Source organism: Lepidochelys olivacea (assembly GCF_965140295.1).
Source record: "Lepidochelys olivacea isolate rLepOli2 genome assembly, chromosome: 1".
Taxonomy (NCBI): Eukaryota; Metazoa; Chordata; order Testudines; family Cheloniidae; genus Lepidochelys; species Lepidochelys olivacea.
The window spans coordinates 327527640-327550925 of record NC_140411.1 but is presented as its reverse complement, the minus strand read 5'-3'; the positions used below and the strand labels follow the sequence as shown (position 1 = coordinate 327550925).

Here is a 23286-nt window from a genome sequence, read left to right as displayed (position 1 = left end):
TATTGTAGCTCTACTGGTAGCAGGAGAGAGAAAATATATAATGGTGCCCCCCTTGGGGCTTTTCACTCTGCCCACTACACCAGTCTGAGAGCCCTATTCGTCCTCTTTTCCCATTTCTGTGCTGCTCCTATGTATGGAATGCCCTTCCCAAACCATCCTCTATTCATTCATGTTCCCTTTAAAATCTCACTTCTGCAATGTCCAAATGGAGGGAGAGTTTTCATTTAAAACAAAACAAAAAGCCTCACGCAAAGCTATCCCCATTTCTGGGTTTTGCAGTTGTCTTGTCTTCTACAGCTCTCTCTCCTCTCTAGACCAGTGGTTTTCAACCTTTTTTCATTTGCAGACCCCTAAACAATTTCAAATGGAGGTGCAGACCCTTTGGAAATCTTAGACATAGGGGTCCGCAGACCACAGATTGAAAACCACTGTTCTAGACTGAAACCCCGCATGGAAGGGACTAGCTTTGTGTGCACTGCATACAAATAATAAATCATAATAAAAGTTTTATCGGTATGCATTTGGCCACAATTTATTTATTCTCACACCTTACACTTTTGCCCTCATATGGTGCCATTTTCTCCAAGGATTTCAAAGTTCTATAATTAGTGGCAATTCTCCATCCTAGATTTAGGTGGGCCATCGTCACCGACTTTATTTGATTCTGTTTATTTAGATATTTAAAACCTGCATTGAATTCAGTGCTCTGAGCACATGCACATTAAAACAATAACCAACTGCTCAGTAAAGGTGCTTTGGAAATTGCCTCATACATCTCTGCTTTAGCTACCAGAATGTTCAATGAAATGCCCTCCATGGAGGTTCTGCTGCTTTGGAGCCCTCTGGTGGAATCTGTGTTACATACAATCCGTGGCAACAAAGCAAGTTCAGGGGGGAAACTGTGCTGTTAAACAGCCATGAATGGTGCACAGAACTGTGATTAAGATGAATTTATTTTACTTTGACTTAAGTTTTCTTACTTCTGATCGGGAATCAGCATCAGGGATCCAAGGGTGGCTGTACCATTGTTTCAATGTAAGCAAAAAAGAAAAAAGCTTCTGACCACACCCTGCCTCCCCACTGAAAAATGTAAATACTACCATTTGATAGATGGTGAAGACACAGGCAGTTCACAGATCAGGCACAGAAGTTTGATGATTTGCCTAAGGTCACAAAGCAAATCAGTGACAGATCTGGGAGGAACCAGACCCAAGCAACAGAACTTCAAGGGACTGACAATCAGCTACCTGCTCTAAGAGACAAACTGTTCAGAATTTGTCACCCAATTAAAGTGGAAAGGGAAAACCCCTTAACATTACTATTTATAAAAGCAATTAAAATCAAATGAAGATACAGGTTATTGTGGAAATAAATGCTAATTTTACAAATACCAGCTCAATGTATTAAAATAGCTATAGTAATTAACTAGTGTATCACAACCTTTTCAATACCATGACCCCATGTTACAATAGAAATAGCACTGGGTTCCCAAACTACCATCTATCCATAAAGAGAGAGAGTATGGCCATAACTCTTCCCTCGCTCCCCCAGCCTTTTTTGTGACCCCCGACGGTGAGAACCCATGAACTAGTTTATACCACATGGAGTTTCTTTTAACAAGTAAAAAAACCGAGGCGTACTTGTGGCACCTTAGAGACTAACAAACTTATTTGGGCATAAGCTTTTGTGGGCTAAAACCCACTTCATCGGATGCATGCAGTGGAAAATACAGTAGGAAAATATATATACACAGAGAACATGAAAAAATGGATGTTGCCATACCAACTGTAATGAGACCAATCAATTAAGGTGGGCTATTATCAGCAGGAGAAAAAAAACCTTTTGTAGTGATAATCAGGATGGCCCAACAGTTGACAAGAAGGTGTGAGTAACAGTAGGGGAAAAAAATTAGCATGGGGAAATAGTTTTTACTTTGTGTAATGACCCATCCCCTCCCAGTCTCTATTCAAGCCTAATTTAATGGTGTCCAGTTTGCAAATTAATTCCAATTCTGCAGTCTCTCGTTGGAGTCTGTTTTTGAAGTTTTTTTGTTGGAGAATTGCGACTTTTAGGTCTGAAATTGAGTGACCAGGGAGGTTGAAGTGTTCTCTGACTGGTTTCTGAATGTTATAATTCTTGATGTCTGATTTATGTCCATTTATTCTTTTGCGTAGAGATTGTCCGGTTTGGCCAATGTACATGGCATTGCTGGCACATGATGGCATATATGGCAGGTGAACGAGCCTCTTATGGTGTGGCTGATGTGATTAGGTCCTATGATGGTGTCCCTTGAATAGATATGTGGACAGAGTTGGCAACAGGGTTTGTTGCAAGGATAGGTTCTTTGGTTTGTGTTTTTGTTGTGTGGTGTGTGGTTGCTGGTGAGTATTTGCTTCACGTTGGGTGGCTGTCTGTAAGCGAGGACTGGCCCGTCTCCCAAGACCTGTGAGAGTGAGGGATCGTCCTTCAGGATAGGTTGTAGATCCTTGACAATGTGCTGGAGAGGTTTTAGTTGGGGGCTGAAAGTGACGGCTAGTGGCGTTCTGTTACTTTCTTTGTTGGGCCTGTCCTGGAGTAGGTGACTTCTGGGTACTCTTCTGGCTCTGTCAATCTGTTTTTCACTTCAGCAGGTGGGTACTGTAGTTTTAAGAATGCTTGATAGAGATCTTGTAGGTGTTTGTCTCTGTCTGAGGGGTTGGAGCAAATGCGGTTGTATCTTAGAGCTTGGCTGTAGACAATGGATCGTGTGGTGTGGTCTGGATGAAAGCTGGAGGCATATAGGTAAGTATAGCGGTCAGTAGGTTTCCGGTATAGGGTGGCGTTTATGTGGCCATCGCTTATTAGCACTATAGTGTCCAGGAAGTGGATCTCATGTGTGGACTGGTCCAGGCTGAGGTTGATGGTGGGATGGAAATTGTTGAAATCATGATGGAATTCCTCAAGGGCTTCTTTTCCATGGGTCCAGATGATGAAGATGTCATCAATGTAGCGTAAGTAGAGGGGCATTAAGGGACGAGAGCTGAGGAAGCGTTGTTCTAAGTCAGCCATAAAAATGTTGGCATACTGTGGGGTCATGCGGTTACCCATAGCAGTGCCGCTGACTTGAAGGTATACATTGTCCCAAAATGTGAAACAGTTGTGGGTGAGGACAAAGTCACAAAGTTCAGCCACCAGGTTTGCCGTGACATAATCAGAGATACTGTTCCTGATGGCTTGTAGTCCATCTTTGTGTGGAATGTTGATGAAGAGGGCTTCTACATTCATAGTGGCCAGAATGGTGTTTCCAGGAAGATCACCGATGGATTGTAGTTTCCTCAGGAAGTCAGTGGTGTCTCAAAGATAGCTGGGAGTGCTGGTGGCGTAGGGCCTGAGGAGGGAGTCTACATAGCCAGACAATCCTGCTGTCAGGGTGCCAATGCCTGAGATGATGGGGCGTTCAGGATTTCCAGGTTTCTGGATCTTGGGTAGCAGACAGAATACCCCTGGTCATGATTCTAGGGGTCTGTCTGTGCAAATTTGTTCCTGTACTTTTTCAGGGAGTTTCTTGAGCAAATGGTGTAGTTTCTTTTGGTAACCCTCAGTGGGATCAGAGGATAATGGCCTGTAGAAAGTGGTGTTGGAGAGCTGGCTAGCAGCCTCTTGTTCATATTCCGACCTATTCATGATGACGACAGCACCTCCTTTGTCAGCCTTTTTGATTATGATGTCAGAGTTGTTCATGAAGCTGTGGATGGTGTTCTGTTCTGCATGGCTGAGGTTTTGGGGCAAGTGATGCTGCTTTTCCATAATTTCAGCCCATGCACGTCGGTGGAAGCACTCTATGTAGAAGTCCAGTCTGTTGTTTTGACACCCATTTTTTCATGTTCTCTCTGTGTATATATATCTTCCTACTGTATTTTCCCCTGCATGCATCCGATGAAGTGTGTTTTAGCCCACAAAAGCGTATGCCTAAATATATTTGTTAGTTTCTAAGGTGCAACAAGTAAGTACTCCTTGGTTTTTTTGCTGATACAGACTAACATGGCTACCACTCTGAAACCTTTTAACAAGTTTCTTTTAAGCCCTTTTACTACTTTGTTTTTTGTAATAAGTGCACTGTGGATTGTTCCAACAGTCACAGTATTCTGTGAAAACTACCATTCCATCTCTTTTAAATATGTTGATCTGAATTATTCAATCACGATGTTTAAAGCAGTCACTATGCTTTTCGTGTAATGCATACAATTTAAAAATTATTTGAGCATTAATAAAAACAAATTAGAATGTTTTTAAAACAAATCCACATGTAAAGCGAACTTTCATTCTCCTGGTTCCAACTGTGAAATAAATCTATTTTATTAGCTTTATTGAGTTCACTAATCGAAAAGTTACTGTACACCAGAATAAGGACTGTTGTCTAATAAAGGGGATCCTAACTCGCAGAACCGATGTCGTCACCAGTCTTTGAACAATTCATTTAGGACCCAACCCCCTAAAAAGGGAGTGAATGAGTAGTTCTGCTCAAAGGGGAAAATGAGTTTGGTTTAGGTCAGGAATCAGAAAGATGCTGAGAGCACAAAACAGCCACTGAATCCATGGGCGTGACTGGTACTCTCCACCTTTCAGGAGCAGGCCTTTATTTTACATGTGTTTATGAAAAAAAAAAAAAACGCTCCAAAAGCAAAACATCTGTATATAAAGAAACCAAATCTGATGAGCTGTGCAGTGATGAGCTATACTGAGATAGATTACATATTGAATTTGCATGCACTGTACCAAGCCATGAACAAAGAGCAGGAATTAACTTCTGAAATTAACTTCCCCATCCTTCCCCCTCAATTTGAGATCTAAAACATAAACAGCTAGTTGTAAAGTTGCATTAGAACTGTTATCACTTGTAAAACAAAAATATTTGAATAAAGTATCACAAAGGTGTTTTGCACACTTGAACCTCCTTTCCAGACTGGGTTCAAAACAAATGCAAAAAGGTTTTTGCATCAGCCTAAACAGGAAGTCAGAAGATGAAAAACAGAGTCTGAGACAATTGTAAAACCAGTTCTCTCACAATTCAATACATTTCAAATAAGGCAAACGACCTGCAGAGAAGTAACTGGAAGAATCCCTTACCTGGCGAGAGAGCGAGCTGTTTGGAGGATCTGGCACCGTAGAAATAAGGTTGGCAGTGCTCTTTTTGTGAACACTATTCATACCAGGCATTTTAGTGATTTTACAGGCTTTGCTACTAGTACTAGAGTTTTTACGTTTTTTTCCATCTGATTTGTCAAAAGAAAGGGGTAGAGAAGACACTGCATTATGTGCTGCCAGGGAATGGTCCCCTGAATGGTGCACAAAGGAGGATACAGACAAATTAGAGGAGTCAATACTGCTTACTACCATGCTCATGTGTTTTACTGAGTCAGCTGAGCTACTTGCTAATGAAGTCCGTCCTGAGGGCTCCGATTTGGCACTGAGTGGGCTTGTTCCATTGTTTGTATTGTGTACAGACATACTGTTATAGGAAGATGTAGCCTGATAGGAGTTCAAAGTGGAACTAGAATTCAGGACACAGTTCTTTTTGTGAGACCCTGAAAATGAAGACGAGGAGGATGTCTGCAAAGATAATGAAGAGGAAGAAGACGGTAACTTTTTCTTTTTGTTACTTGAAGATTCATCGCTACGAGACGATAGGTCTTTGACTCTTGAGGATTTGCTGGTTTTTGTTTTGGATGGTTTGTGGCATGGGGAAGGGATGACTGCTGGCACTGGTGACACAGCTGATGGTGCCTTAAAAGTTGAGTCCATGATACTTAAACTTGCAGCCACATGAGGAAAAGCTGTGGTGTGTGACACAATGGAATTCGTATCCGACGCTGTCACAAAGGCTGTGTTCGATAACATGGCTGATGTCATTATGTAAGAAGATGTGATTCTTGAGCTGATGGGTGTTGAAGGAATATACACTGCATTGGGGTTGCTGAAAGGCTGTAAAACCGATGCTGAAAAAGGGGTGGTGATATGTGCTGCTGGAGAAGGCATGGGGCTATCTGCCGCAGGAGGGATTTTCCTAAATATGAAAAAGAAAAACATTGATATTCAGATTTTTTATTTTTCATCCAATCTGATAGGTTCAATTTGAGCAATGCAGATAGGAAGAGTTTTCCTGGATAGATCAAACTACAAAAAAAAAATTCTAATTCTAAATACTATCCCTCGTGACCATGTAAATTTTAACTCCAATACCACAGACTATTTTGTGTCAGTTTAAAATGTCTCTTTTTTAAACGCATAGTTCTAAAGTTAGGTGCTTTGTGATTCAACCTAAAATAAATATGCACACACATTTTATTACTATAATAATTTCCTAAACATGGATCTTAATTTATATTTTCCCAAAGCGTAGTTTCAAATCAGGAGTATTGAGCTGATGCTGAAGGAAGTGGGGGAGTAATACACGGGCCTGAGCAGAGAATTATGCCGCGTAAACTTCCCCAAACAACACTACTAATGCCTCTTAATCCTGCCTGCAATACACCTGTTAATCTAGATCCAGGCTTCACTTCAGCAAAAAGTGCTAAGTGAAAATTCTGAGTTCAATGTTTCAATTAAATAATTTTATTCCAAATTTAATTTCCTGTTTCCTTCCCCACCTTACAAAATAACCCAGAGATACCACAAAGCTCAATCCCATGACTCTCAACCTCTAACCATAACGTTTAAAAATATTACATTTGTTTTTCTTGAAAGTATTCAAAGGCTGGATTAGTGGGACAATTCAACATTAACCTGAGTTTACAGGTCAGATCAACGAGGGGTGGGAGCTGCTGCACTTGGCCAGTTTCTGAGTTGTGAATCACAGGATCGGCGCAGTTAGAAATGCATAGTCCATCACTCTGTCAGTGGAGGATTGTTCCCTATAGCCCATTTTAGGGCTGGCCAGATAGGATTAATCAAATACCTAGTTGATGAATTTCACTGATTTTTGTTGAATAACTTGTCCATTTTTTGTGGTATTTAATCAGCTCTATAGGTGGCTGAATACTATTTGGAGAATATATTATTCAATAATTACCAGGGAAATTAGCTGTCTATATTGAATTTTTTTTTTCCTATTCAGCCAACTCTAGCATACACTTTATTGCTTTATCTAGTCTTACCTTAAGTGTCCCAAGAAATTGGGCTTCTGTCATTTCTTCTGGGAAACTATTACATGGCCTTTTCCTGCCATTCAGCCTAAAGTTTAGCTTTCTTAATCTCATTCAGTTTCTCATAGTTACACTCCTTTGTATAAGCCTCTCTAATACAAGTTTTTTGAGCCATGTTTACACCCTTCAAGGATTAATAGACTCAGTTCTCACTGGCCCCAGAATGGTCACTCAGACAAGTATATATAAAACCCCCCAACGGAGTATTTCCTTATAAAGTAGTTCCGATTCCCTAACTATTCTCATTGATCTTCCCTGAACTACCTCCCTATTTGCAGTATCTGTCTAGAATTGAAGGGCCTAGCACTGAACACAATGCTTATGATAGAGAAGGGGATGGAATTATGCAGAGGCCTGGGAACTAGGAATTAATGAGTGCTAGTCTCAACTCTGCCAGTGACTTGCTGTGTGACCGTGGGCAAGTTGCTTAGCTTCTGTGTGCCTCACTTTCTTCATCTGCAAAGTGGGGGTGATAATTCTTACCCACCTTTGTGAGTAAGATGAAAAGTACTACATGAGTATTATTATTATTATTCTGGGAAACATACTCTCAGCACAGTGCTTTACCTCACCCCCTCATCTCTGCTGCATGATCCATAGCTATGGGACTGCAATAGCATCAGTTCTAGTGTAGTGCTTTACAAATGCCCCTGCTTAGAGGGACTGTAATGCAGTCAGTTGGGGAAGATAAGAAAAGATCGGTCTGGAAGAAGGAGAGAATAAGAAAGGGATACAATTAGGGACCCAGTATCAAGAACTTTCAATGTTATATGGCAAATAAAGTGCTGACAAAATTAACTGAAAAAAGAAATATTAAACATACGTAGAGATTTCATAAAGAGGCTGAGCTAGTATTTGGGTCAAACATTTAAGTTTAGACACTCACTGACTTCAATGGGAGCAGGATGGTGCCTTTTAACATGTTTCACAGTACTGACAGAGGTAGTGATTTTTTTTACGCTTTTCATGGTGTTGCGATGCCAGCGACACACTCTCTTAGCCGCCTGAGTGCTGAATCGCCACATGAACAAACGAGTACCTCCCAAATCTTTTGAGCTTCTATCCTGTGGATCCACAGCTTTACCTTTGGGTGGCAAAATGAACAGCCTCCTCTTCACCTGATAGTAAACTGCTACAGCTACTACTGGAAGATGAGAAACACTTGTGCAGCAAACACCTGCTATCTCCTTCTAACCTCAGCTATGCAAGAAACTAACCCCAGGGGCAACAAGCCCACTGTTTCCAAACTCCGTCTCCCAGCACAGCAGTCTGATTTCTTCTAGTCTACAAGGTTAGTCAGACAAGCCGAGCTTTAGTATTTCAATAGCAAGATATTTAAATAAAATTAAAACTGGTTGATCTAATACCTGCTATATAATGCCTATAACAGCTCTAATATATGGAGTGACATGAAACATTACAAAGTAATGTAGTTATATTGGATGGAGCATGCACATTGTGCAGTACAATCACGTCTTCAAGTCCCAAGTGCTATTTTTACATTGTTTTCTAAATTCTTAAATTTTTGTAATGCCAGCTATTTTTAATGCATCTGTGCAACTCATGCCCATATGCAGTGCTTAGGACACTGTTGCAAAATATAATGGTGAAATATGTTTAATATTGCATTGCAAATGGACATGTTAAGACCTTAATGCCAATGAGCCTCATGAAACCTGTGTACCGCCATGAATACCTCATGTTAGGAAATCTTGACACACTGGTATCAAGTGCTCACTGACACCATTCCCCTTTATTCCAAACACCTTCAATCTTCTCCAGGGTGGTCACAGATATATAGTTTTCCTTCCAGTTTTGAGGGGAAAGAATGAACAGCATGCAAAGTTGACACCAATGATACTTTGCAGATTGGTCAACAAAGTGTGTTGCTAGCCAAGCAGCACCAGAGAGGAGGACTGGGCTGTAATCCTTATTTTTGTTCAGTATCAGAACAGCCATACTGGGTCAGACCAAAAGTCCATCTTGCCCAGTATCCTGTCTTCCGACAGTGGCCAATGCCAGGTGCCCCAGAGGGAATGAACAGAACAGATAATCATTAAGTGATCCATGCTGTGTAGCCCATTCTCAGCTTCTGGCGAACAGAGGCTAAGGACACTGATGAGGTTCAACAAGGACAAGTGCAGAGTCCTGCACTTAGGACGGAAGAATCCCATGCACTGCTACAGGCTGGGGACCGCCTGACTAAGCGGCAGTTCTGCAGAAAAGGACCTGGGGATTACAGTGGACGAGAAGCTGGATATGAGTCAATAGCGTGCCCTTGTTGCCAAGAAGGCTAACAGCATATTGGGCTGCATTCGTAGGAGCATTGCCAGCAGATCGAGGGAAGTGATTATTTCCCTCTATTTGGCACTCGTGAGGACACATCTGGAGTACTGCATCCAGTTTTGGGCCCCCCACTACAGAAGAATGTGAACAAATTGGAGAGAGTCCAGCGGAAGGCAACAAAAATGATTAGGGGGCTGGGGCACATGATTTATGAGGCGAGGCTGAGGGAACTGGGCTTATTTAGTCTGAAGAAGAGAAGAGTGAGGGGAGGATTTGATAGTAGCCTTCAACTATCTGAAGGGGGATTCCAAAGACGATGGAGCTACGCTGTTCTCAAGGGTGGCAGATGACAGAACAAGGAGCAATGGTCTCAAGTTGCAGTGGGGGAGGTCTAGGTTGGATATTAGGAAAAACTATTTCACTATGAGGGTGGTGAAGCACTGGCATGGGTTACCGAGGGAGGTGGTGGAATCTCCATCCTTAGAGGTTTTTAAGGCTCGGCTTGACAAAGTCCTGGCTGGGATGATTTAGATGGGGATTACTCCTGCTTTGAGCAGAGGGTTGGACTAGATGACCTCCTGAGGTGTCTTCCAACCCTAATCTTCTATGATTCTGACATCATCCCTGCCCATTCTGGCTAATAGCCATTGATGGACCTATCCTCCATGAATTTATCTAATTCTTTTTTGAATCCTGTTATAGTCTTGGCCTTCACAACCTCCTCTGGCAAAGAGTTCCACAGGTTGACTGTGCACTGTGTGAAGAACTACTTTTTTTGTTTGTTTTAAACCTGCTCTTTAGTTCTTGTGTTATGAACTGCCTTATTTACTTTCTCCATACCAGTCATGATTTTTTAGATCTCAGTCATATCCCCGCTTAGTCATCTCTTTTCCAAGCTGAAAAGTCCCAGTCTTATTAATCTTTCCTCATACGGAAGCTGTTCCATACCCCTAATCATTTTTGTTGCCCTTTTCTGAATCATTTCCAATTCCAGTATATCTTTTTTGAGATGGGGTGACCACATATGTATGCAGTCTTCAAGATGTGGGTGTATCATGGATTTATATAGAGGCAATATGGTATTTTCTTGCTTATTATCTATCCTTTTCTCAATGATTCCCAACATTCTGTTAGCTTTTTTGACTGCCGCTGCACATTGAGTGGATGTTTTCAGAGAACTATCCACAATGACTCCAAGATCTCTTTCTTGAGTGGTAACACCTAATTTAGACCCCATCATTTTATATGTATAGTTGGGATTATGTTTTCCAATGTGCATTACTTTGCATTTATCAACATTGAATTTCATTTGCCGTTTTGTTGCCCAGTCACCCAGTTTTGAGAGTCTTTTGTAGCTCTTCGAAGTCTGCCCCTGGGATTTAATTATCTTGAGTAGTTTTGTATCATCTGCAAATTTTGTCACCTCACTGTTTACCCCTTTTTCCAGATCATTTATGAATATGTTGAATAGGACTGGTCCCAGTACAGACCCCTGGGGGATACCACTGCTTACCCTCTCCGTTCTGAAAACTGTCCATTTATTCCTACCCTTTGTTTCCGACCTTTTAACCAGTTACCAATCCATGAGAGGACCGTCTCTCTTATCGCATGACAGCTTACTTTGCTTAAGAGCCTTTGGTGAGGGACCTTGTCAAAGGCTTTCTGAAAATCTAAGTACATTATATCCACTGGATCCCCCTTGTCCACATGCTTGTTGACCCCCTCAAAGATTTCTAGTAGATTGGTGAAGCATGATTTCCCTTTACAAAAACCATGCTGACTCTTCCCCAACAAATTATGTTCATCTATGTGTCTGACAATTTTGTTCTTGACTATAGCTTCAAACAGTTTGCCTGGTACTGATGTCAGGCTTACCTGCCTGTAATTGCCGGGGTCACCTCTGGAGCCATTTTTAAAAATTGGCGTCACATTAGCTATCCTCCAGTCATTTGGTACAGAAGCTGATTTAAATGATAGGTTACATACTAGAGTTAGTAGTTCTTCAATTTCACATCTGAGTTACTTCAGAACTCTTGGGTGAATACCATCTGGTCCTGGTGACTTATTACTGTTTAGTTTATCAGTTTGTTCCAAAACCTCTTCTAATGACACCTCAGTCTGGGACAATTCCTCAGATTGGTCACCTAAAGAAGAATGTCTCAGGTTTGGGAATCTCGCTCACATCCTCAGCTATGAAGACCGATGAAAATAATTCATTTACTTTCTCTGCAATGGCTTTATTGTCCTTGAGTGCTCCTTTAGCATCTTGATCATTCAGTGGCCCTACTGGTTGTTTAGCAGGCTTCCTGCTTCTAATGTCCTTTTTTTTTTTTTTTTTTTTTTGTTATTACTTCTTGAGTCTTTGGCTAGCTGTTCTTCACAGTCTTCTTTGGATTTCCTAATTATATTTTTACACTTAATTTGCCAGAGTTTATGCTCCTTTTTTTCTCACTAGGATTTAACTTCCACTTTTTAAAGGATGCCTTTTTGCCTCTCATGGCTTCTTTTACTTTGTTGTTTAGCCACAGTGGTACTTTTTTGGTTCTCTTACTATGTTTTTTAATTTGGGGTATACATTTAAGTTGAGCCTCTATTATGGTGTCTCTAAAAAGTTTCCATGCAGCTTGCAGGGATTTCACTTTTGGCGCTGTACCTTTTAATTTCTGTTTAACTAACCTCCTCATTTTTGTGTAGCTCCCCTTTCTGAAATTAAATGCTACAGTTTGGGGCTGCTGTGGTGTTTTCCCCGCCACAGGGATGTTAAATTTATTTATATTATGGTCACTATTACCAAGCAGTCCAACTATATTCACCTCGTGGACCAGATCCTGTGCTCCACTTAGGACTAAATCAAGAATTGTCTCTCCTCTTGTGGGTTCCAGGACTAGCTGATCCAAGAAGCAGTCATTTAAGGTGTCAAGAAACTGTATCTCTGCATCCCGTCCTGAGGTGATCCAGTCAATATGGGGATAGTTGAAATCCCGCATTATTATTGAGCATTTTATTCTTTTTATTTTAATAGCCTCTCTAATCTCCCTGAGCATTTCACAGTCACTGTCACCATCCTGGTCAGGTGGTCGGTAATATACCCCTACTGCTATATTCTTATTATTAGAACATGAAATTACTACCCATAGAGATTCAATGTACAGTTTAGTTCATTTAAGATTTTTACTATATTTGATTCTACTCTTTCTTTCACATAGCGCCACTCCCCCACCAGCAAGACCTGTTTTGTCCTTCTGATATATTTTGTACCCTGGTATTACTGTGTCCCATTGATTATCCTTATTCCACCAAGTTTCTGTGATGTCTATTATATCAAGATCCTCATTTAATACGAGGCACTCTAGTTCACCCATCTTATTATTTAGACTTCCAGCATTGGTATATAAGCACTTTAAAAAAACAATTTTTAGCTGTCTGCCATTATATGATGTAACTGAATGAGACTTTTTTCATTTGACCGTTTCTTACATTATATATACACACACACTTGCACAGCACAAATATATATATTTAAAGTCAGCTCTAGACAGAGAAAAATATCACCAGTCCTTTCCTGCATGATATTTGAAATATGTTTAAAATTTCAGCTTGTTGTCAGGGGTATTTCAGTCCGTATGGAGAAAACTACTGTGGGTTTTTGTGGGTTTGCAAGCAGTGAGCATTCAACCCATCAATACATTGCACTAGTATACCTCTGAACCACCACCACCACCATCTCAGCGATAACCAAGGGAAAAGATCTTTTGTACATTGGCCTCTCAGTGAAGTCAGGGCAAAATAATGTGTAAAGAAAGCCATGTCTATAGATAATAAATCTTACAATTGCATGAAGCAGACACAAATATTTTGGAAAAATGGGTTCTACAACAAAATGACACATAAGCAGTTAGAAGGCTAATGGAGCTACCCTACCCTAGAGGTACAGAGGGACATGTAACCTAGATGTGGTACACTTCTGTTAAGATCATCATCAGCCACCAAGTAGAAATCTGCTTTGGAACGGTGACTAAAAAATTATTCTGTTGTGCTGTAAGCTCCTAAAGGCTAGCTGTATTTCTTGATTACAAAGAATAAAATTGTATTCATGTAAATGACACTACCTAATGTGCCAGGTAACTTTAAAAAAGAGCATTCCATGGAAGTGGTTAATTTAGAAGACTGTAAGCATTAACTATTATAAAAGAATAAAACAACCACATGGTGCAAAATTCTCACTTACTTCCACATCTGTGAATTCAAGTGTTTTTCTACCATGGAGTTTAGTGCGAATCGAAAATGGTCCCATCTTCTGTCAAATACATAGTATCCTCTTCCCATTAAGCGACTGCCAAATGAACAAAACTGAAAGAAAAGACATTTCAATGTTGCTAATAGACTAATAAATTAGTACAAAATGTATAGAGAAATATTTTTATATTTTATATATATATATATACACACATACACATGTGCACACACACACACACACACTTGCACAACACAAATATATATTTTTTAAAGTCAACTATAGACAGAAGAAAGTATCACCAGTTACTTTCCTGCATGATCTATGAAATATGTTTAACATTTCAGCTTGTTGTCAGGGGTATTTTATACATCCGCTAAAAACTCACCTGTGTGGGTTAAGGGCTTGATTCTAATATCAGAGTCATACTTTCTCTTTCACACATCATGTAAATCCTGAGCTGCAACGTTAGCAACGTAATTCCTGCTAATACCGTAACTGCCTCAATCAGCGATACCATTCAATGCATGTTAAATACCACATTTCATTAAGCAAGAATACAAATCATTCTAAAGAAAACACACGAAAAGCACTGTACCACTGTCCTTAATAAACTACTTCACAAGGACTGAACAAATGACATTTCTTCAGGAAGAGAAGGAAAAGAAGTGTGCACAACACCCCATTCTCCTGGCTCCACACGCATTGACTAGTGGGTACTATCTCCCTGTGGGAATTCTCCAGAAGACTCTGAAAGGGTGCATTTGCACCACAACCTCGAAAGACTTTTGGGGATAAATTTAAAAACCACGGAAAGGGCCTCACTGAAAGCTTTCCATGCTTTTGGGTTGTCTACTTTTTCTTTGGTCACCATTACTGATCCTTAACTGCGGCAGGGGGTTGGAGCGACAGATCTCTGTGGAGTAGATTCCTCTTAGAAGTCAACATCAGACAACAATGGAACCACTTTTCTAGCCTCTTGATACACTTATCTCTGTACTCATCTTTATTTAACTTAGCCCTCATTCCTGCTCCTAATGCCAACAGCCAATAACCTAGGAACACTACATACAATTAGCTTGTTTTTCTGTCTTTCTGTTTCAGTGCACTGCGAACTGGTCCAATGTCATGCTGTGGCCCCAGTGGTATGTGTGTTCAGGATACTCTTGTAACGCTCACTCTCTGTCAGTGCAGCCCCCCATGCACCATAGCAATTACGCATCTGTAAGAAGATGCAAGACACACCTCTCTCAGACTGCAGATGGCCAGCTGCTGGCCATCCTAACAAAAAGTAATATTTTGTACTGGTTGCCAAAGAAGGGGTAAAAAGAACACAAAAGTGGTGGAGTAAAACCAGATTACATCGCCTCTCAGAGCATAGCTGTTATCGTGATTACATGGATTGAGGTGACTGTATCACACCCCAGGATCAATGACCAGGTCACCATGTAAGCAAAGTTTATTTCATATGAAATAACACATTATATTTATTAAGCATATGTGGAATGGAAGAGAGGAAGGAGGTTACTGTGCATCCCTGACGAACCCTGAACATTCCCTCACTTCTCCAGTTATACTTAGCCTTACCCTCAAGATTGCATACTGCAGCTACTGTTATTCTGGATGAAGGTGGCTGTATTGAAATACACTGACATAATTACACTAGCTGCACCTCTCTTCCCTTTCTGATCTCTCTCAGCGTATCCACTGAAGGTGCTAGGCCTTGTGCTTTTACCTACCCTGGGGTGGAATTTCACAATTTGCCCACTCCTAGACCAGGCACATGCTACAGTAACCAGCGTATCAACTCAGCAGGTCTTACTGAGTTCAGGCACCTGTGGTTCTTCCCTTTGAGAGTCTGTGGTCAGCGGTATACAAGGGATAAAATCAGAGTACTGTTTATTTTAGCAGAAAGAACAAAGTTGTTAGATAAAAAAGATTTTAATTCAACAATCTACACGTCTACCTTATCAAAAGTTTCACCATCCCCTAGGATGGTTAGAATTAGGCAGGCCTATCTTCTTCAGACACCCCAGGAGATCCCTGTGTCTCAGACTGGTTCTCCCAAATGCCCACTACCTCTCTCTTGAGAGAGGGTTCCTTTTAAACCTTGTTACAGTTCTTCACAGTGATATTATGATGATATAATTATGGCATAATTATGATGCATTTTGTACAAGATGGGTTATGTGAGGTGTCATTGGAAAGTTATGATTTGCTGAATAGGACTGTCCTATTTGTATGCATGTATCATTTTTGTATCTGAAGTTATGAATATTGACTATCTGTATTTCAAATGTAGTTACACCACGGTGACGCCCACTAGGTAAGATGCTTTCAGTCTAGATAGCTGGCTGGAAAGGGTCTATTCAGGGTATTGAGTCATTAAGGAAAACAATAGGCTTTAGGAGAAGCCTATCTCCCACCTGGTGAGCCTTCCTGAGAACACTCCAGAAACTTATTAAGTAATGGCTGCTATGATTCAGCAAGGTATGCAAGGGCCTTGACTCTGGACTCCATCTTGGATACCAGTGTTTTTCCACAAACTGAAGTTTGGGACAAAGGGTCCCTGCCATATGCTAAAGCTATATAAGGCAGAGAGTGACATCATCAAGTTTTCTTCACTCCCCACAAAGAAGACTTCTGGAAACACCTGAGGAAGAAAGACTGAACTCGGGGATGCTGGAGTCAGGCTAAAGGGATTTCTAGCCTGTGTCTGAAAACCTGGGGATTCCAAGCTGTAAAGCAAGTGCAGCTTGGGCCTTGAGAATCTGAAAGCCTGCCTGTATCATCAGCCTGGGTGAGAATTTGCTATTTCATATCCTATCTTTCTAGTATCTTAGACTTAATTTGCGTTTTTGTTTATTTACTAGGTGATCTGCTTTGATCTGTTTGCTCTCACTTATAATTACTTAAAATCTATCTTTTGTAGTTAATAAACTCGTTTTTGCTTTATCTAAACCACTGAGTTAAAGTGAAGTGTGTGGGAAATCATAGCTCAAGCAGTATATGCAAGGCGGTATAATTCTGGGTTTATACTCCAGTGGGGGCGGGGGGTGGGGTCCTAGGTTGGGAAGCTGGTGGTTATTTTGGCTGTAGGCTCTCTGTTGTTGGTTTATGCAGTGGCTGGTCAGAGAGCCTGCATGTAACTGCAGCTGGGTGTGTCCCTACCTGTGTGTATGCTGGTGGAAGTGTAAGACCAGGAGCAGGTCTGCAGCTTGTTACAGCAGCACAGGGTGAGAGGGAGCCCAAGCTGGTGAGTCAGAGGGCTCAGTGGTACCCCAGTTCCAGGTGGCTCCCCGCGGGCGGGGGGGGGGGGGAGGAGGAGACGGGGAGACCTGTCACATTGTGGTCCCTGAGTCTTCTGGTCAAAACCAGTCCTGTAGGCTCTTCAGGAGATTGAGCTGGAGTTTTCAGAGCTGATGGTTCTGCCACTATCCCTTAACGACAAGTATTTCCTGAGCAGTGGCTTATATTGAGCCAGTCTTTTCTTTCTGCCTGTTTTCCTAGTCAGACAAACGCAACAGATTTATTTCTAGGTTGAGCTAAACCAATATATCCATACACCATACATCCAATTAACCAGGCCAACATTCATTATTACAGAGTCACTTTCTCTTCACACTCATGAACGCTGTTCCTTTGACACTTGTTGGGGCGGCTGTTTGGTAACAATACATTCTGTATCCAGCGGTTCTTTCATACTTCTTTCACTGCATCCAAACCCATACAATCCTCTACAAAAAGGCTGAGAAAACAATCTAACATGAGTCTGCCTAGTGACACTGCAGAGAATACTAGACAGACAGATACCCAATGTTTTATGGAGATTTCTTTATTGTACAATTCTACTGGTGACAAGAGCTTTCCTATAGTTGTCTTATGTGTTGCTTCATGCAACATTAAAAGGATAGTACTTAATGAAATGAGACATGCTATCTACCCCATCTGGGCTCCTATACAAACACCCATCAACTGGAGTATTCGAGTGCCAGTACCCAGACAATGGGTATAATTTAACATTATAAATTCCTTAGCATAAGTTCAAATACAATGATTGTGAGGAAGAGAGGCACATGCTGGATGGAGATAAGAGAAATTTTTTCACAAGTTAGGGATGCCATCTTCACTTTGAGCTGCTCCATTTCACTCTGCCTCTGGGTGAGGAGACCATCCAAAATTAACAAACATTTTGGAGAGTTGATGCTACATTACATAATTCTGTAGGTTTTTTTTTTTATTTTAAAAGAATTTTAGCTTTTCTTTACTGTTCAGTGACTCTGAAATCACTTCTATGCAATCCGTCTCAGAAAGTGCCACCTACAATTTTGTATAATTGACAGACACATAGTAGGATGCATCAAACAAGCTGTTGTAGTTTCTGGACATGATAAAAAGAAAAGGAGTACTAGTGGCACCTTAGAGACTAACCCATTTATTTGAGCATAAGCTTTCGTGAGCTACAGCTCACTTCATCGGATGCTGTAGCTCACGAAAGCTTATGCTCAAATAAATTGGTTAGTCTCTAAGGTGCCACTAGTACTCCTTTTCTTTTTGCGAATACAGACTAACACGGCTGTTACTCTGAAAACTGGACATGATAAAGTAGGATAAATTCTAATGCTGGCTATCCTTTAAAACACGGGGAAAATAAACACACAGATGGAGTGATATTTAAATTTAATTTGAAAATCAGGGTAAACATATGTTAATGTTGGGGGCATCTATGTGCCCAGTCCAGGAGTAACAACACAGGTAAAATTCCCCTTTCCTTCAATGGGAATTATGCACATTTAAGTCTGAGGCCTCGACTACGTCGCAGTTGTCATACTGTTTCAGTGTATTACTGTGGTGTGATAATAGAAGCACATTCTCTTAATTAAGCAAATTGTATAGAAAATAAATTGATGAAAACTTTTAGTTGTCATTAACTAATTTCCCGAGCTTGATTTTTATGAGAGCTGTCTGCTCAGGAGTTCAAGAATTATCTGATTACTGCTTTCATTGTACTAGATAAACAAATACACTCTTCAGTTCTGGTGCCACATGGCTGCACTTATGAGTAACAATAAAACTTAAAACCAGCAGAGGAGAAAGACAACAGGAGCAGCCAGACCGGCAAACAGTTGAGGCAGAGTGCTTCCAGAGCAGATGGATTACGCCTCACTCAGGAGAGGACACTCCATTTTTAGATGAATAAGGCAATGAGATCAATGCACAAGTGCATTCATATGAAAATAGCACTCCTGAAGTGTTATTGCTCCAAGGTGGACTACGCATACTCAAGAATATAAAGCAGTTTAATCACTTGGTAGCTTTTTTGTTGCTGTAAGATTTTCAAGGACATTTAGATGTTGTCATTTAACCTAAGAGGTTAGCTCTTCTCAAGATATAAAGGCTAATTGTCCTCTCATGACAGTTTTACACAAGTGTAACTATTCATTACATCAGAATTACTTTTGGTTTATACTGATGTTGGTGAGAGGGAAATCTAGCCCTAAAACTTTTTTTTTCTACAGCTGATTTTTTATTGTGCCCATAACCTTGTACTATTAATATGTCATGTGCACTAACCTGTCTCTTTCCTCCTCCCCTACCCATCATTGTCTTCTGTCATAATCAGATGTATTTGTCTTATTTTGATTGAAAACTTTAGAATGCAGGGTCCTTATTTCTGACATGTCTGTAGAATGCCATATACCCCAATGGCATTGTATAAACAATAACAGCAGCAGTGCTGTAAAAAGACAGACATACCCCAAGAGGCCTCGGGTGGTGTCCAGAAAAATGACAGTCTAATTTCTCGGATTCTTCAGCTCCATCCACTTCTCCTTCATCACTGGACAATCTACAAACTAAATCTCCTCCCATGGAAGATAGTGGCAGTTCCGGTACATAGCCACTGTGGTTTGAAGAACTGTTGCTGTTTATACTATTTGCAGATGATGGTCTAAGAGGAGAAAGAAGATTTACAGTCTCAGTGTTTTGAAGAAGCTCCATAACCAGCTTGCTAAAACCACATTGCTAAAACCACATACGGCACAACATCTGTTCAAGCTCCAAAGTAAATGGCACAAGAAATGACAGCGTAAGAAGCATAAAAATGATGTGGTGTAATTAAGAAGATTTTTTAAAAATTACATCACTTTCACAGTTCAGCCTTTCACCATTACATTTGTGTTAGATGAAGTTACATTTGGGGCTCACAAGGAGGGTCAGTTTAAGAGGTATGAAAGGCAAAGAAGGTATATTTGAATAAAAACAAAAAATAAATGGGAAAGAAACTGAAAGGCTAACACATGGAACCATTACTCTGTTACTTGCTAAAAAACTAGGTGTCCAGTTCTGCAATTTTATTTGCTATGAAATTCCTACCAGAAGAAGGTCAACTAGCTTAGTAACTGTAATAAAATGCCTGGCTTAGTTTATTTCTAGCTAGTTAAGTAAATCCAAATAGCTCTATATAGTATGATTTTCCCAGTAGACAACTTTATCTAGTCTTTCTCTAAAACCCTATAAAAAAATCAAAGCAGGACCATCCAGAATAGTGCAGGCTTTGTGCTAGACACTCCCCGCCCACCCCACAAAACAATCCCACCCCCCCGTGCATGATAGTGCCTTCTTTGGTAACAAATGTATATGCTTCAAAAGCAGCCTAGAAACAATCGTTGGGGGAATTCAGTTATAGTCAGTGAAGACTTGCACCCTACGTGGCCAAGTGTGCATGTGTGCTAGTCTGATGGTAGAGGGAAACAAATGGTCTGTAACTGGTAGCCTGATTTTGTCACTTCTCTAGTCAAGTGAATTTACTGCCAAATTGTTTCTCCGTCAGTTTTGTAACTCTCTGATTCTGAGAAGTCACACGTGCAACAATCCAGAGTCCAAAGGTAGATTTAGAGAAACAACCATTCGAGCACGTCTGTTGAGTGCTTACAATAAAAACTAGCTGCTGCTAATACAGGCATGTTTTCATTGCCTAACAGATTTTTCTCTAACATTACCTTGGAGTTGATGAGAATCTTAACATAATAGGAAGCAGCCCCCATAAAATGTCACTAGCCGTAGCCAAGCTGCCTCTGTTTTGTGGAAATTGCCCAGAGTTGCTTACACCTCTAACTGCACTGAAGTTTAGAATCTCAAACCAGTTATACATGTCACCATAACGAGAGCTAGGAAGGCTAATAGTCACTATGATGGTAAACGCAGGCACTGCAAGAGAAATGAGTACTTAACGGGTAGAACTACAAAGCGTAACTGGTAAGCTCATCTTCCTTGCCTGTTGTTCTGACCGCTTCACCCTTCTCTTTGAAACCCTCCACTGGCTTTCACTGCAGGAAGTGCAAGCCTTTAAGTCTCTTCACAACTCTGCCATTCCCTGCCTCTTTGCCCATATCTTTGTATAGTCTCCCCTCTCCACCAGAGATGCCAGCCTCATCTGCCAGTTTGTCAGTCTCACCCAAACATCTACACATGTTCTTCCATGCTCCTTGCACATGGAACCTTCCCTGAACTGAATTAGCCAATTATTGCTGGCTTGAGGAGCTGACCGGAGCACCTGACAATTACTTTATTCAGAATAATTTCTGAAGTGGCAAGCGCAGATATGCATATAAAAACTGCATATCCTTGTTTGTAGCTCTCTTCCTGCACCCTTTGTATGTCACTTGGTTATTTTAGATGATATGCTCTTTGAGGCATGGACAGTATCTTTGTATGTGTTTGTACAATACCAAGCACACTGGGGGCCCAATCCCAACTGGGACCTCTCAGAAGAAGTGAAATATGAAATAATAAAAGAAGCATGGATCAATCTGACTTGACTGACCCCCATCAACACTATCCAAAACTGGTGCTCCAGTTCAAAAGAGATACAAGTGACTGTCACTTGGCCTGCTGCGCTATATGCTAGAAACTAGAACACATGGGGAGTTTACCAGAGCATTACTCGGGTTCAGCTGACCCAGTATACTATGTCAGAACTTCTGTGGAGGAGCTTCATCAGTTTCTTTAGAAGTTGGGCTTCCATTCTAAGTGTTATTAGCCCTTGTGGTTGCAAAGAAAACCTGAATAAGAAATGATTAGCTACAGACAGACAGCCTGAAAGAACAGTGCTAAGGGCCAGCTGCTGATCACTTTGTTTACACTGAAGTCATAAAATCATAGAATATCAGAGTTGGAAGGGACATCAAGGAGGTCATCTAGTCCAGCCCCCTGCTCAAAGCAGGACCAACACCAACTAAATCATCCCAGCCAGGGCTTTGTCAAGCCTGACCTTAAAAATCTCTAAGGAAGGAGATTTTGTCACTTCTTTGTCACTTCCCTAGGTAACCCATTCCAGTGCTTCACCACCCTCCTAGTGAAAAAGTTTTTCCTAATATCCAACCTAGACCTCTCCCACTGCAACTTGAGACCATTACTCCTTGTTCTATCATCTAGTACCACTGAGAATAGTCTAGATCCATTCTCTTTGGAACCCCCTTTCAGGTAATTGAAAGCAGCTATCAAATCCCCCCTCATTCTTCTCTTCTGCAGACTAAATAATCCCAGTGCACCTTCCTGTACAAGCAGTCCCATTAAAGTGAACAGGAACTATTAAGTTGCACCTTCCTTCACAAACTTAACCGAGAGGCATGAATTGCCCTGATTCACTTAAATGAATTGACTCTAAAACCTATTCATGATATTTGAATATTAACTTTGCTAACTTCTACTGACCATTTTAGCTGAAACATTCAGCTATTCTGCGACTGACAGCAGAGTTTATGGAATAACCACTCTCCCCCACCCCAGTCAGAGCCCTGACTATTATACCGTGATTTAAGTACCGCTATTGGTGTTATCTATTTCCAGCTCCTGAGAAGAACCCTATATTAATAGTTGATTATGGAATAATCCATATAAATATGACACAAATATAGCATTATCTGTACACAAGACATAGAGGGACATTTCCTATAGAAGTTTCAGAATATCGCATTCATGCATTTGAGAAGGCTGCTCACCTAGGAAGTACAGAATTGGGTGGTCTAGATTTTGCAGGAAATGTTACTTTAGGTTCTTGCCCAGAGTTCAGTGAAGATCCTGGCAAAGAATCCTGTGCTGGTGTGGGATGGCTCTGATGGGTTTCCCTTATAGACTGTGGATGCTCCTTGTCTTTTGCAACTTCTTTTTCCCTGGATCGAGCTTTGTGTTCAGCTAGAAGGATGTCAAACTGTTTTTTGCGACCTGGAACTGCTCGTCGATGGTTAAGTGAATGAGTCTAAAAATAGGGTGGTTAAAAAGAATTTTTGTATAAAAATGTTTGTGAATGCTCTAAATTTCTGAAACACAATTCTAAGAGAAAAACTCCACTTAAAACAACTTTAGATATAGTCATGGCAATAAAAAGTTGCTATTCCACATTGCCCTGGATAAATTCAAAAAATTATTTTCAGGAAGTGTCCAATTTATCTTTAAATTATCTTTCGGGACAATTTTCATAATGGAAACTATCCATTTACCATTTCCAAGCCAAACAGTATTACTAATATTCTGTCTAGAGCATTGTAATTGCAGCCCTTAATCTACAATAAATAATTAGATCTG

The 23286-nt window shown here is 40.7% G+C and overlaps 1 protein-coding gene across 2 annotated transcripts in view; it reads right to left on the bottom strand.

Moving 5' to 3' along the window:
* Positions 1 to 23286, bottom strand: part of ATXN7L1 (ataxin 7 like 1) — a 203598-nt gene that overhangs the window by 10093 nt on the left and 170219 nt on the right. For both annotated transcript variants that reach the window (XM_084624839.1, XM_084624838.1), the window contains 4 exons: positions 22704 to 22960; positions 19459 to 19651; positions 13696 to 13817; positions 5107 to 6043 (listed from right to left, as the gene is read on the bottom strand). In XM_084624839.1, the coding sequence (XP_084480965.1) occupies positions 5107 to 6043; positions 13696 to 13817; positions 19459 to 19651; positions 22704 to 22960 (1509 nt within the window). The remainder of the gene's footprint in view (positions 1 to 5106; positions 6044 to 13695; positions 13818 to 19458; positions 19652 to 22703; positions 22961 to 23286) is intronic.